At 47.8% G+C, this 15,439-nt stretch overlaps 1 protein-coding gene across 4 annotated transcripts; it reads left to right on the top strand.

Annotated features, from left to right (window-relative positions):
- The first annotated feature begins 10,939 nt into the window (after window positions 1-10,939).
- LOC103647749 (transcription factor bHLH130) lies at window positions 10,940-14,045 on the top strand. 4 transcript variants are annotated; one of them, XR_563014.3, is made up of 8 exons: window positions 10,940-11,385; window positions 11,579-12,063; window positions 12,246-12,541; window positions 12,624-12,770; window positions 12,853-12,918; window positions 13,055-13,123; window positions 13,515-13,647; window positions 13,715-14,045. XR_563014.3 is itself a non-coding variant. In XM_008672264.4 (7 exons), exons 2-7 carry the CDS (start codon window positions 11,604-11,606, stop codon window positions 13,578-13,580), a joined length of 1,032 nt encoding a protein of 343 aa, XP_008670486.1. In that variant the 5' UTR covers window positions 10,945-11,385; window positions 11,579-11,603; the 3' UTR covers window positions 13,581-14,044. The 4 variants fall into 4 exon arrangements, 2 of the variants coding, with proteins under 2 accessions (XP_008670486.1, XP_008670485.1); XR_004856426.1 differs by having other exon boundaries at window positions 10,945-11,385; window positions 12,696-12,770; XM_008672264.4 differs by having other exon boundaries at window positions 10,945-11,385; window positions 12,696-12,770; window positions 13,515-14,044.
- Window positions 14,046-15,439: the final 1,394 nt, after the last annotated feature.

Below are 15,439 nucleotides of genomic sequence, written 5' to 3'. Positions count from 1 at the left end.
GACGGCGGTGAAGGGACGGCGGGGCGTCGTATGCGGGGAGGATGACGAAGCGGCTGACCGGTGGGGCCGGTCTGCCAGTGAGAGAGGTCCGCGCGCGAGAGAGAGGGGCGGGGCGCTGACGGGCGGGGTCGGGCTGTCAGCGGGCAGGAGTGGCGCGCGGTTTGGGCCGCCTGGGCCGGAAAGAGAGGGGAGGGAGGCGGGCGCGCGCGAGCTGGGCTGGAAGTTGGCCCAGCCGCGAGAGGGGAGAGGGATTTCCTTTTTCTTTTCTACTTTTGTGTCATTTTGTTTCTTTTTCTCTTAACAAAAATTCTCTAAATGAACTTGGTGATAAATGTGGTCTATGTGAGGTGCTTCAAATCAGTTTAAGTATATGCAAATGATTGGGTGACCTAGGGGTAGGGTTAGGGAGAAGAATAAAACCTAAAAGGGGGGAATTAGGGGGGGTTTAGGGTTTCAAACCTGGGTTGGGATTTTGGAATGTTACAGGGACTTGTAGTCTTTCCCCCTCCTTTGCTTGAGGATTTGGCGGAAGCTCTTGATGACGAGCGCCATTTCCTCATTGTCGAGCTTGGAGGCATCTATTGGTTGTCGACTTGGTGTAGCCTCCTCCTTCTTTTCTTCCGTCGCCTTGAATGCGACGGGTTGAGCTTCGGATGTGGTGGGTTCGTCAAGCTCGTTGATCTTTCTCGAGCCTTCGATCATGCACTCAAAACTTACAAAATTCCCGATAACTTCCTCGGGGGTCATTTTAGTATATCTAGGATTACCACGGATTAATTGAACTTGAGTAGGGTTAAGGAAAATAAGAGATCTTAGAATAACCTTAACCATCTCGTGGTCATCCCATTTTACACTCCCGAGGTTGCGCACTTGATTCACCAAGGTCTTGAGCCGGTTGTACATGTGTTGTGGCTCCTCCCCTTTGCGAAGCCGGAACCGACCGAGCTCCCCCTCGATCGTTTCCCGCTTGGTGATCTTGGTGAGCTCGTCTCCCTCGTGTGCGGTTTTGAGCACATCCCAAATCTCCTTGGCGCTCTTCAACCCTTGTACTTTGTTATACTCCTCTCTACTTAGAGAGGCGAGGAGTATTGTTGTTGCTTGAGAGTTGAAGTGCTCGATTTGGGCCACCTCATCCTCATCATAGTTCTCATCCCCTACCGACGGTACCTGTGCACCAAACTCAACAACATCCCATATACTTTTGTGGAGCGAGGTTAGATGAAATCGCATTAAATCGCTCCACCTAGCATAATCTTCACCATCAAAAGTTGGTGGTTTGCCTAATGGGACGGAAAGTAAAGGTGTATGTTTGGAAATGCGAGGGTAGTGTAGGGGGATCTTACTATACTTCTTGCGCTCTTGGCGCTTAGAAGTGACGGAGGGCGCATCGGAGTCGGAGGTCGATGTTGATGAAGTGTCGGTCTCGTAGTAGACCACCTTCCTCATCCTTTTGTGTTTGTCCCCTCTCCGATGCGGCTTGTGAGAAGAAGACTTTTCCTTCTTCTCTTTGTGGTGAGAGGAGGAAGACTTTTTCTCCTTCCGTTTGGAGGAGTCCTTCTTCTTCTCCTTCCTCTTGGTGCGGGACTCTTCCGATGAAGTGCTCCCATGGCTTGTAGTGGGCTTTTCGCCGGTCTCCATCTCCTTCTTGGCGTGATCTCCCGACATCACTTCGAGCGGTTAGGCTCTAATGAAGCACCGTGCTCCGATACCAATTGATAGTCGCCTAGAGGGGGGGTGAATAGGGCGAAACTGAAATTTACAAATATAAACACAACTACAAGCCGGGTTAGTGTTAGAAATATAAACGAGTCCACGAGAGAGGGCGCAAAACAAATCCCAAGCGAATAAACAAGTGAGACACGGAGATTTGTTTTACCGAGGTTCGGTTCTTGCAAACCTACTCCCCGTTGAGGAGGCCACAAAGGCCGGGTCTCTTTCAACCCTTCCCTCTCTCAAACGATCCCGCGGATCGAGTGAGCTTTCTCTTCTCAATCACTTGGAACACAAAGTTCCCACAAGGACCACCACAAGATTGGTGTCTCTTGCCTCAATTACAAGTGAGTTTGATTGCAAAGAAAGGATCAAGAAAGAAGAAAGCAATCCAAGCGCAAGAGCTCGAAAGAACACAAGCAAATCACTCTCTCTAATCACTATGGCGTTGTGTGGAGTTTGGAGAGGATTTGATCTCTTTGGTGTGTCTTGAATTGAATGCTAGAGCTCTTGTAGTAGTTGGGAAGTGGAAAACTTGGATGCAATGAATGGTGGGGTGGTTGGGGTATTTATAGCCCCAACCACCAAAAGTGGCCGTTGGGAGGCTGTCTGTTCGATGGCGCACCGGACAGTCCGGTGCCCCCTGCCACGTCATCACTGCCGTTGGATTCTGACCGTTGGAGCTTCTGACTTGTGGGCCCACCTGGGTGTCCGGTGCACACCGGACAACTCCTGTTCATTGTCCGGTGCGCCGGAATGGGCGCGCCTGCCTTCTGCGCGCGCAGAGAGCGCATTTATTGCGCAGCAGGTAGCCGTTGGCGCGGAGTTAGCCGTTGCTCCGGAGTCGCACCGGACAGTCCGGTGCACACCGGACAGTCCGGTGAATTATAGTGGACTAGCCGTTGGAGTTTCCCGAAGCAGGCGAGTTCCTGAGGCCGACCTCCCTTGGCGCACCGGACACTGTCCGGTGTACACCGGACAGTCCGGTGAATTATAGCGGAGTCGCCTCTGGAAATTCCCGAAGGTGGCGAGGTTGAGCTGGAGTCCTCTGGTGCACCGGACACTGTCCGGTGGTGCACCGGACACTGTCCGGTGTGCACCGGACAGTCCGGTGCTCCCAGACCAGAGGGCCTTCGGTTCCTACTTAGCTCTATTGTTGAATCCAAAACTTGGTCTTTTTATTGGCTGAGTGTAAACCTTTTTCACCTGTGTAATCTATACACTCGGGCAAACTTAGTTAGTCCAAATGTTTGTGTTGGGCAATTCAACCACCAAAATTAATTAGGGACTAGGTGTAAGCCTAATTCCCTTTCACCCGCCTTGATGTCCGGTGGCGCACCGGACATGCACTGTAGAGTGTCCGGTGCGCCTGCTCCCGCGTGCCTAACGACTGCGCGCTTCTGGCGCGCATTAAATGCGCCTGCATGTGACCGTTGGCGCGAAGTAGCCGTTGCCCCGAGGTTGCACCGGACAGTCCGGTGCACACCGGACATGTCCGGTGAATTATAGCGGAGCAGCCTTCGCGAGTTCCCGAGACTGGCGAGTTCCTGAGCCGCGTCTCAAATGAGCACCGGACACTGTCCGGTGTACACCGGACAGTCCGGTGAATTTTAGCGCGGGGGCTCTGGAATTTCTCGAGGGCGACGAGTTTGAGTTGAATTCTTCTGGTGCACCGGACACTGTCCGGTGGCACAACGAACAGTCCGGTGCGCCAGACCAGAGGAGCCTTCGGTTGCTCCTTTGCTCTTTTGTTGAACCCAACACTTGGTCTTTTTATTGGCTAAGTATGAACCTTTGGCACCTGTATTATTTATACACTAGAGCAAACTAGTTAGTCCAAAGATTTGTGTTGGGCAATTCAACCACCAAAATTATTTAGGAGCTAGGTGTAAGCCTAATTCCCTTTCAAGCACCGTATGAAGGAGCATCATAGTACCCATAAAGGAGCAATGTTATATGGATACTCTTGTTGCGTAGAGGAGGGTATGGATAAGGGAAAAGTTGATGAGGGAAAGCATCGATGGTAGGAGCGTTGGTGGTGGGATGAGCTTCGGTGTAAGAAGAAGCATCGATGGATAGTCAGTATAGATACAAAGGAGGAGGATGTAGATATGAAAATAGAGGTTGTGGACACAAGAAATAGGACAAGGATGAACATGCCCCGCCGATGATGGACAAAATAAAGACCATTGAAGAAGAGCTCTTGCCGGGGATGAGATCCCGGTCCCTGGGGCTCATCGTTCAGCGAGCGCATTGACAAAGGGCCATTGGCAACTAGAGCCCGCTGGTCAGCCGGAGGAGATAAATAACGTCTACCCTGGTGGCATCTGACTCCGAACGAACCTCACAACACCAAGCCCAGGGTCGAGCTTGGCGGAACCAGACAGGGGCCGGGTGCACGGAAGGAAAACCACTCAAGTAGATCCTACGCCTAGCCCAAGATCGACCCGTCATAGGTGACCGGCTGCATTAACTACGCCCTGTAATGAGTCGTGGCAGAGGCGTCAGTCTGTCTCCCACTAATGACCTACGAACCTCCAGACTTCGGTGCATTTATGGCCCACTCTCTCGCCTATGGCGCACTCATGACCTATCGGACTAGACCAAAATGCACATGTTGCTGGTAGGGCGCAACCCAACAAGCCGCATCGAGCCCCATGCTATGGAGGCCAGGGGTCGGTATAGCCCAAATGATGATGGCGATTGGGCCCCACGCTGCTCGCGCCATCCGCCATAAAGAATACGAGATAGTCAGGCAACCCCGAGGCCCACAAACACGTGTGGCTTCGCTCCATGGTAGATCGCTTGATTTACCGCCACCCGGTAACTACTTCCTAAGGAAGTCGCCGTTGGGCGACCCCTTCCTTGGCCTATGAAAGGAAGGGTTGGCCCTCAAACGAATGGATGCACACATGCATGGACGGACCCGAACGAGAAGATACCCAGACAGACCGATGATCGGGAGGAGGACGCACTAATGAGGATCTAGAGGTTGGAGCCCTGCCACCAAGCTAAGACTTAGCTAGAACTCCACTCTGTAACCTTTAGCTTCACTTCCACCCCGATAAGAGACTTGAGAGCTTCTCCTCTCCCTCTCGCCCGCTTGTAACCCCTACTTTTCGCATGAGTTTGTACAACTAACCAAACAAAAACATCTTTCACGCTTGTATCCTGAACTTTTGTAGCTTAGCTCTCTAGATACAGGCTGGATCTAGCTAAGCTCTTCAGCTATGCAAACCAATTTAGAGCTTATTCGGTTAGAAGTGGATTGAGAGGATAGAAGGGGGTTAAACTCTTTGCTAGTCAAAATTGAATATATAGGAATTTAATCCACATCAATCCCCCTATACCCATGCAACCAAACAAAACCTTAATAATTCATCATCTCGTGCGCCATCCTATACGCGGCCACGTATTTTGAATAAGCTCCTATGACTGCGTTTCAGTGAGGACCATGCTATCGTAGAGCAGGAGACGATAGATGCTCCTTCCACAAGTTCCATGTCGAAATGTTACTGATCACTCCTAGACCAGAGGTATTTACTCTTAATTGCCCTCTAAAATCGTAGATCATTGTCGTAGACCAACATGACTTTTTTGTGCGCTCATTATTCTGACTCATGCACACCAATAAGTTCGGTCGGTCATTCATCACAAGATTACTCTAGTAAGTCGGACACTCATTTAAGATTGCTCTATATCAAGCACGCTTAACGTAGAGGTTCTTTAGAGATAGATTTCAAAAAAAAAAACACAGTGACAAATAGTTATTTTTTTCACCTGTTAACAGCCAACTACCGAAGAGCCCATGACAAGAAGGGAGAGAAAAGGGGTAAGCTTGAACCTTCACGCTTGCAGCGGATCGGAGTGTCATCCCCATCCCCATCCTGCCCGGCCGCCCCCACGTCGCAGTCCAGTCTCGTCGATGCTTTTGTTTCGGGCAACGTGGAGACGCCTTTGCTTGCTACCGGGAATAGGCGCACTACGTTGCTTAAAATGGGCACACCAAAGGCCAAAGCAACTGGTCCGCCCCTCCGGACATCAACGCGAGGAGGACCAGTCCGTTTCCCGTCCAAAAATATATCCAAGTACTGCTCAAGGGTCCTCCGGTCGTCACCAAGGCCTTGCATAGATCATGCTCAATGATTCTGCTCTCCAGTGCAGTGCTGTCCCTACCCTACCTGGCGAACTCATCCACACACCAATCTGCTCGTTTAGTCAGGCCATTTCAATTGAGTAGTATTATCCACGTTAGAGAAATTGCCATGTACTCCATCCGTCTATAGATAGAATAACTTCTATAATTATCGTGTTGTAATTGTGACGATTATCCCTATTTAACCTTTTGCGATAAAAAGGTTGATATATGCATTCCTGGTTTCAATTTGTAACTAGGGATGACAATGGGTCGGGTGGAGCAAAAATCCGCCCGCGAAGACTATCGAAACCTGCCAACGATCGTACCCGCGGGTGCAATTCCAAAACCGCACCCAAACCTGTCGAGTTTCGGTTGGTTTTCGAGTCACCCCGGGTTTTATCGATTGTACACTTTTAAACAATAATTTAGTAATAAGCAATTAAGTAGCATCAATAGTAGAGTTATATGTATAAATTTTAACCCTTTTCACATTGAACAGCAAAAAGACATTCCATAAATCATTAGTCAAGTTACTTATTCAATATAATTACTATTGCATCTTAATTATTTTTTGCGTTAAATAGAGATTGAATCAATTTTTGGATCGGGTGCGGTCACCCGCGGGTTTAAAATATAAACACGCACCCACACCCGCAAACTTCGGGTCGGGATGCGGGTTGCACCCGTGGGTCAAAATCTTCACTAGTACCCGCATCCTTCGGGTTTTGGGGATTGTGGATTTAAAATTGCCATCCCTATTTGTAACGAGTGATTATTAATATGGTATAACGTCTTAAATCGGGTCGGATGGACTAACCGAAGTGTGAGCGTGTAATATATCGCTTCAAGTGTGGTGTGCATGTATAAAGTCTAGAGGTGATGGTCGACATCAAAGATGGAGGTCAAGTGGGATCGTATGGGAACGATGAAGGATAAACACCAGGAGTCTGAGACTTGATCGAGGGACTAGAGAAGTCGAGTGACTAGATACGGTGACTAACACCTGAGGGCACTGATAGGCGTAAAGACATAACAATACGAATCGCGTCATTGACGTGGTTAAGGATTGAGGGAACATGTGTGCAGGGTAGATGGGTGCGTACGTTGTACACAACCTGCAACTGTTTGGTGGTCGAGCCTTAAACTGTTTGGTGATGGAGCCTTAAACTGTCCGATATCGGTTTTGCAGGTTTAGCCTCAAAACTTAGGGCACGGTCCTAAAGGGAATATGAGACGACAAGTAGAGCTAATCATGGATTGATCCACATTACTCGGTTTTTATTCGAAAGACTATATAGAACATGGCATTGTCAAGCCATGATTTTTCGTTAGATTGAATTATATGTGTACTAGAAGATCTTCTCCGTAACATTGTCTCACTGGTTTTGGAGATCTATATAAACAACGCCTATATAGTCCTTCCTGTCCGCACATAATGTTCTGTTCTTATTGCACTTCTAAAAAAAGTTCTGATTGCACTTTAACTACTAAACTACAAAGGAAACCTGATTGTATAAGGGATAGTTTTGGGAACACCGGGATTTCAATTTCCCAAGAGAAAAATAATTATTTTTTCTTAGAAAAATGAAAATCCCTTGTAAAAATAGTGTTCTCAAACTAGCCCTAATACTTTTTTTTTTCCTATCCAACGTTTGCATCATCCCTAATCGGAACCGACGTGTGGTCTGGTCCTCGTGTCGAAACGGATCATATATTCCTCTCGGTGTGCTCGCCGCGACGACGGGACCTGCACGGCGAATCAGCCCAGAGGCTGCTGACAGCCGCCAGCGCCCATTCGGCTCATCTCTCTCTCTCTCTTTTGAAGCATTTTGGCTCATCTCTCTCGGACAGTAAACCGGAGACGCAGGGAAACAAGGGGGACGCGTGCCGACTGAGGCAGAGACGTCCACCATCGCTGGTTTTTGCGTCGTGCGTGGTGCGCCCTTGCCGACGGCGTTGACTTGGCCGGCTGAGCTGAGCTGTGGTACTGGTACCGGTATTTTTTAACGGGTTGACAAATCGCATCGGTTGACTTGGATATTTCTTTTGTAACGATGAAACCCTTTCAATTGGGGGTACGACCTCTCACAAAAAGTCGTAGCCTTCAGGACTGGTTGGAAAGAGCGAGGAGGTAATCTGGAGGGCCTTGCCCTCACGAGTCGGCCGGCAACACCGCCTGCTGCTGACAATGATGGCTGATGCAATCCAACGAAACTTGGCGCCGCCTGCTATCGTACACAGACGGTGTACACACTCCTGGTAGTAGATCCGTTGTGTCGGGCCCGATCCGGGATAGGACTACGTGGCCGGAGGCCGGAGCGCAGTGATGCGTGACAGTATGAGCAGGACTCGATCGGGAAACGAAACCGTACGGGAGAGAGAGGAAGAAAGAGAGAAGAAACAAAAACGTAGGGAGGACCGGAGGAGAGAGCGAAAGGAACGCGTGTAAACTCGATTCCGCCTCCCTTTTCACCGTCACAAGTCACAACAAAAGGAAGTGCAACCGGAGTCTGCTTCCTTTCTTTTCGTCGCTCACTACCCTCGCTCCTCCTCGGTCATGGGGGTGTCAGCAAACTTTCCTATGTTCCGAGGTACCTACGTAGTACAATCATAACTCTAAAACAAACAAACAAAAAACTCTGAAACAAAACTAGTTGAAGCTCATCCACACAGAGAACAATCGACCATGGTTAAAAGCCGCCATCAGTGATAGTGAGGCAGCGACCTACACCGACAACTACTACATTAAGTTTGTTGTCTTGGGAAGGCTGGCCGACGGTGACCATCGAGAGAGGAAGTCACGCCCAGTCGCCCACTCTCCTAGTCAGTGCAAAATTCAGCTAAATATTAGTACGGGTACGTTTGTAGCATCTTCTTTCAGAAGAGCGCTTTTCTGAGAATGTAGGTTCCTAGATAATTTGGCTCGCACAAAAAAAATCTAGATATCGTGGGTCTTACGTGTAGAGGAACACAAAGTAGTCTCCACAATTTAGGGTTTAAGAAGCGATGGATTACTCCGGTTGCAATGACTCTATAGATTCCGTATTCAACATTGATTTAATCGATTTTGTGTATAAGCGATTCTCACATAAACTGGCTAAGAAGCGGAGCGTTCGGCGGTCGTAATCTGATTATGATAACGAGAATCCGTTCAGAAGCCGAAACAAATAGGGTCCATATATGTTATTGGTCTGGCTTCATTCAAATTGACCTAGAACACAAGAGGAGCATCCAAACTATATCGATAAATAGGGTTGCCAATGGTACGGATCCATATTCGAGTCCGGGTATTCAGAATTCGATCCCTATCCGATCCGTATCCGTACACTCAAGGTTGTATATTCAATATGACGATATCCATTCAAATCTATATTTAATATGACGATATCCATTCAAATCTTATCTGTCATAGCTCGACAATATTCGTACCCCATTCAAATCTGAAGAGAAAATATGAAAAACAAATATGGGACGAGTAGAAATTGTTTGTATCCGATCCGATTATAACCCTATAGATAATGATTTGACTTATGGGTTTTGAATTTTGACAGATAGATGCTCATGCATGCCGTGCTCTAAGTATATATCTAGCACTTTAGTTATCGCCATCTCTCAATTCAAACACTAATATGTAAACAATGCATTATACAGTGCAAACCAATATTTTGCACAACCATATGAACGCTCCGCTGGCTATAATCTAAGCATTATAGTGCAAAATAAATTTTACACAGCCATATATATAATCCGTTGACCATAGTCTAATACCCAGTTTGGATATGGATATTGGAGCAAAAAAATGGGAATTGGAATCAACTCTCCTAAATTCTGTTGTTTGATTGCACATGGAATTGAGATTTGGGATCAGAGACCCCATTACCTGAAATTGGACTATAACTAGAAACTCCCTCTCCTAATACAAAGCGTCACCGTGGAATTAGACCGCATAATTCAAAACTCCAATTCAATGACGTCCAAACAATAGAATTAGAATCACATCTCATTTCAATACCATTGTTGATTTGGTATTGAACCCAAATTATTTCCATGCTCTCCAATATTGACATCCGAACGGAGCCTTAGCGTTTTAGCGGTGTACTTCCCAATCGTTTTAGCTGATTTTTTGCAAAAATCATCCAAATGTCACATATATATTATAATGGCATGCCTATTATAATAGCTATATACATAGATTTTACAGGTACATTGCATACTCTCTTCACATGATTTAGTCGTTTGTGTGTGTTCTAAGTTAAACACTATTTTAACTTTAACCAACAATATATGTAAGACTAATCTTTTAAGCTAAACGAATAACATATTATGGTAGTTCAAGTTAGGATGAATCTAATAACTTTACTTTTATATTGTAAAATCTTATGAAACATCTAATATAATCAGTCAAAGACTCAAAGTTGATAGTGATTGACTTAGGACCAACCGAGAACGACTAAATTATGTGGACGGAGGGAGTATGTTATAGGCTAAATGTTGGCGTTTGTCCCAACGTGCAAGCGCCAGCACAACAGGGGCTCTTCAATTTTGCTAATGGCATGTACAACCTCTTAATTAAGTGGTCTCTTAAGAGAACTAAATGGATTAAGTAAAAAAAATTAAGAGACAGGTTCTTTAAAAAACCGTCCCTACAAGATTTTCTATACATACTTATCTTAACTATATTTATTGTGTTATCTTAAATAGCCTTTTGGCTGTCTTTTATATTTAGAAAGCCGAACGAAGTGCTCTGAGTTGTATACCCAAAAAATGATCCAGTAGCCGGATACTCTCTCAGGCTCTCTAGCAGCTCTGATATTATATTTTATATAAATAAACATCAATATTTAATATATATCATATAAAATAGTGTTTGATATGACTATATACAGTCTACTAAAATACTACACATAATAAGCGAAGACCGAACATGACATAAAAGAAAAGCCTTTTGTTTGGCAGCCATCACTTTCTCACCCCCCGTGGTCCCGTCGCCCGGCCGTGAGACCCAACGGCGTTTGGACGAGTGCAACAGCCGCACGCCACGAGCGTGGGCGTGAGTCGTGACCACGTGCGGCCTGGGCCAGTACCGGATCCGGGCGCGGGCGGACACCGGACGGACACACCGCACCGCCATCGCCCATCGGCATCGCCTCCCAACCGTGGTTGACGAGCTCCTGGAGCAGATCACCCAAACGCGAAAGCCAAAAGCCAAAGCGAGCGGAGCACAATTTATCGTGCGCAGCATCGGCGCAGCCCCTTTCCCCGCCCGCCCACACCGCGCACCGCCCGACCAGCTACGGGAGCACGCCGCCCCTCCCCCCTCCCCCTCCCCGCCCCGTGCCGTCGCTCACCAGCCCCAGCGTCGCCGTTCCCTGCTAACTCTATCCCCTCCGCCTCTCGTCGTGCTGAGGAGGGCGGAGACAACTGCGGTGCGGTGGTGCCTCCTCAAATCCCCGCCGACACTTTCTGCCGCCCCCAGGTGGATCCTGTCCGCGGATCCAGGAGGTGCTATCTAGCTCCCTGATCCAAGCTGAAATTAGGTATGCTCCATGAATCCATGACGCAGGAGCTCTTCCGTTGCACGAATTTTGGTTCGACCTCTAGAGATGGGGGGAGACCGGGTGCCGTTTGCTTAACAGCTTAAGTCGCTGTGATCCTGTTGTTCGATGCTATGCTCATGTGAACAGATGCTCAAAATGGCCCATTTCCCCCTCTCTTTTTGTTCTCGTGCAGGATCTGAACCTTCCGGGGCGAGCTGATGTACGGCTCGCCGGTGTCCAAGGACCTCAACGTCCCGGTGCAGCCGCCCATGATCTCGTCCGGGCTGCTGAGGTACAGATCGGCGCCCAGCACGGTGCTTGGCGACCTCTGCGAGGACTTCCTCCCTTCCGCGTCCGGCGCCGCCAGCCCCGACAACGTCTTCTCCAGGTTCCTCGCCGAGCACCACACCCGGGACGACAAGCCGTCGCCGCCACCGCCTGCCGCGGTCCACTTCCCGAGCGAAGCGGACATGGCTTCCCAGCAGCAGCAGCAAATGATGTTCCACTCCCACCACCACCAGCAGCAGCAGCAGATGGTGGGTGCCAAGTCCGGCCTTTACCGCACCGTGAGCTCAGACATAGAAACCGCGGCCGCTGTTGGCACCGGTGGCGCCAGCAACCTGATTCGGCAGAGCAGCTCCCCCGCCGGATTCCTCGATCATCTGAACATGGACAACGGTTTGGTCTCTTCTTAATTCAGCCTTCATTTGGTAGTACCGTAGTTACCATTCCCTGCTTGTTTCCTTGGCAGCAGCCAATTATTGCGGTTCTTGGGAGGGGGCGTTTTTCTTCATGGAAGCATTTCTATTTCTGGAACTGACGCTGAGCGTGTCCCACCTACGCTACTTTGCCCAATCCAGGATACGGGGCCATGCTGAGGGCGGGCATGGCCACGGCGGACTCCCTCGCAGGTAGCGGTAGCAGGCTAAAGGGCCAGCTGAGCTTCTCGTCACGGCAGGGGTCATTGATGTCCCAGATCTCAGAGATGGACAGCGAGGAGGTCGGAGGGAGCAGCCCAGAGGCTGCCGGCGGAGGCAGGGGGTACATCCCTGGGTACCCAATGGGTTCTGGTTCTGGGTGGGAGGACTCATCGGCGCTCATGTCAGACAATTTGTCTGGCCTGAAACGCCCCCGGGACTCGTCGGAGCCTGGCCAGGTGCGCGCGGGGGTTACTCTATTACCACTTCCCATTTCTTGTAATACATCTACGTGGCGAACTGACGGTGCAGTCAGTGCAGAGCCGCATCACGCACCAGTTCAGCCTGCCCAAGACGTCGTCTGAGATGGCAAGTATTGATAAATTCCTCCAGTTCCAGGACGCGGTGCCTTGTAAGATCCGTGCCAAGCGGGGATGCGCCACCCATCCGCGCAGCATCGCCGAGAGGGTCGGTGAATTCATTTTCTTCCATAGATTTCCTTAGGTTTGGAAGCCTGCAGCTGAGCGATTTGCTGATCTGTGGTGCTCAGGTGAGGAGAACAAAGATCAGTGAGCGAATCCGAAAGCTGCAAGAACTCGTTCCGAACATGGACAAGGTACTCGCCTTTCTGCAGCCACGGCAACACCGATAGGCAGTAGCTAGGACATTGTGTGTGTGTGGTTAGCAAATTTTCTGTGTGAGGACCACTCCATCATTGACTTGTCTGCAACCTGCGCTTCCATTTCCTGCAGCAAACCAACACATCTGACATGCTAGATTTGGCTGTCGACTACATCAAGGAACTCCAGAAGCAGGTTAAGGTAAGCAATCCAGTAAGTTATCTGCAGATGAGCACTTGTCAGGCCCTGTTTGGAACCTAGATCTAATAGTTAGCCGGCTAACAAATTGTTCCGTGGGTTGAGCCAACTAATGAACTAATTGTTAGCTCTAACAATTAGCTAGGGATGTTTGGAATGTCTACAACTAATTTTAGCAGATAACTATGAGCTCTAGAGGCTCCAAACATGGCCTTATTTAGAAAGACAACCAGCCCTAAGCAGTAAGGTCTAAAACCTACCAAACTATACTTATTTGTTGCCCTTCAACTGAAAGGAGAAAGTCACATACAGCGTTCTGTTAAACTTATCTGAAATAGACACTCTAAAACAGACTTTGAGAGTCCCTTTCTGTTCTGTGGTCTGTTCATTGAAGGTGTTAAAGGAGACCCAAGCTAATTGCACCTGCCCAGCAAGCAAGAGCCAGCAGCACTCTTGCTGAAGCCCTGATGCACACTATACATGACCTGCAGAACTCGAAAGCATCTTCACTTGGGATAGAAAAAGATGTAAGACAGCTCTCATTTTTTTTTTGTGGGTTTGAACTGTAGCATTTGAGGCTTATCTACCAGACAGTGTGTAGCTTTATATGAGCACAGGGGAATGGAACAATGGCATCATCCTCAAGCATTCAAGTGATAGGGAGAAGGGTAAAATTGGGGAGATATATAGGAGAAACAACTGTATAGTTTCGTTGTAGCTTTGCTATATGTATACTACACTTTCGGTATAAAGTGGTTAATTTACCCCTATTGCTAGTCGTAGCAGCTGTAAATGTGCCGCAGATAAGTTGTAGAAAAACTTGGATGCGTTCAATGCGAGCGATAGTGTTTCGACTCTGAACATATATTATCATTGAATTAATGGGCATCCTCTACTGAGGTCTGGGCATAGTCCTGCTTCCCCTCCCGGAGCTCAGGCTGGTTCTTGAAGCTGTTTGCTGCTCATCTCTCTGGCATTCCGTTCGTTCCCTTTGCTAAGTTTTAGCACATATTGCATCAAATGTTTAGATGCTATGCTAGTTAGAAGTACTAAATAAATTTATTCACATAATTAATTATATAGATAAAAACTAAACGATAAGACGAATCTATTAAGTTTAATTATTTCATGGTATGCTAATGTGATGCTACAGTAAACATTTGCTAATTATAGATTAATTAGGCTTAAAATTTTATCTTATTATTTAGTTTTCATGTATATAATTATATTTAGAATTAGAATATTTTTAAGACCTATATTCAATGTTGTGTTTCATGGTTTTAGTTCCGTATGAGATTTTGATTAGATGCCAACTAATATGGGTGGTCTATAAGTGCCTATACTGGGAGGTTGATTTGAGGGAGAAGTTGAGATGAGGATGGCATTCATATACTGCGTGATTGGTTGGCCGGACGCCCGCGGCCTGATCCTTCGTATGCGTTGACCGCCCTTGTGCATATGTTTGGTTAACTGCACGGTAGCATCTGGACCTGTACGCACACATGCAAAATAGTCTTTTTTTCTCTTTGTTGGCCTGTACGTGTGGAGAAGTAAAATTCATCCGTTTCCACGGATGCAAGCCCGCGCGACTCAGGCGCTGAGGATGCATGTAACCAAACTGTACCATATTGAAAGGTTGAGGGCGACTATATTGGGAGGTTGAGGTCGAAGTTGAGATAACGATGCGAAAGGGTTTGCTTCCAAGTAGCACCTCTAAGTCTATACTGCAGGAGACGTCAATTCAGATTTGTGATGACGTAGAAGAGAAATAGAGGGAGATGGAAAACATGTTGCTCTAAATTCTGCTAAAGTTCAGTTCGTGTTAGCTAAAGGCCAGGTAACAGATGAGTCTATAGAAGCTATTGATCAGTTGAGGGTTGCTATTAGAAAGGAGCTCCTCTGTAGATAAATTTAATAATTTAACCGAACTACTCTACTCGCACAAATAAAAAAAAAATTGGAGATAAACATGATACGATGATTGTAGTCGATATGAACCTTATATTTCGTTCTTCTAATGTAAATACTAAGTTATTCTACGTGTTCTCCATAGAGAGGTTAACACATTTTTCACACGAAGCGAGTTTAGTTTCAGAACAAGGACTTACGGCCGATATGTTCATGATATACGTGGTCACACCCTGCCAGTGTTCCCTCCGGGTTCCTGCCCGAGGAGGCGAGGACACCGGCGCACACAGCTTGGGCTCGTGATGTTGTATGATGCCCACCGAGGCGCCCAGAGGATACAACGCAAGTCGGTCGGCTCGTCGCCTGCCTCCTCGCGGGCATATCATATCCACCGCCCACCGGCGTCGCGCT

This window comes from Zea mays, chromosome 2, assembly GCF_902167145.1.
Source record: "Zea mays cultivar B73 chromosome 2, Zm-B73-REFERENCE-NAM-5.0, whole genome shotgun sequence".
NCBI classification, from domain to species: domain Eukaryota; kingdom Viridiplantae; phylum Streptophyta; class Magnoliopsida; order Poales; family Poaceae; genus Zea; species Zea mays.
This window is presented reverse-complemented; position numbering and strand designations above follow the sequence as displayed.

Coding starts and splice junctions, on each gene's coding strand:
- LOC103647749 (XM_008672263.3), top strand. CDS start 11,604: ATGTACGGCTCGCCGGTGTCCAAGGACCTCAACGTCCCGGTGCAGCCG. Junction 12,542..12,623: donor ACTCGTCGGAGCCTGGCCAG/GTGCGCGCGGGG, acceptor CAGTCAGTGCAG/AGCCGCATCACGCACCAGTT. Junction 13,124..13,514: donor AACTCCAGAAGCAGGTTAAG/GTAAGCAATCCA, acceptor TGTTCATTGAAG/GTGTTAAAGGAGACCCAAGC.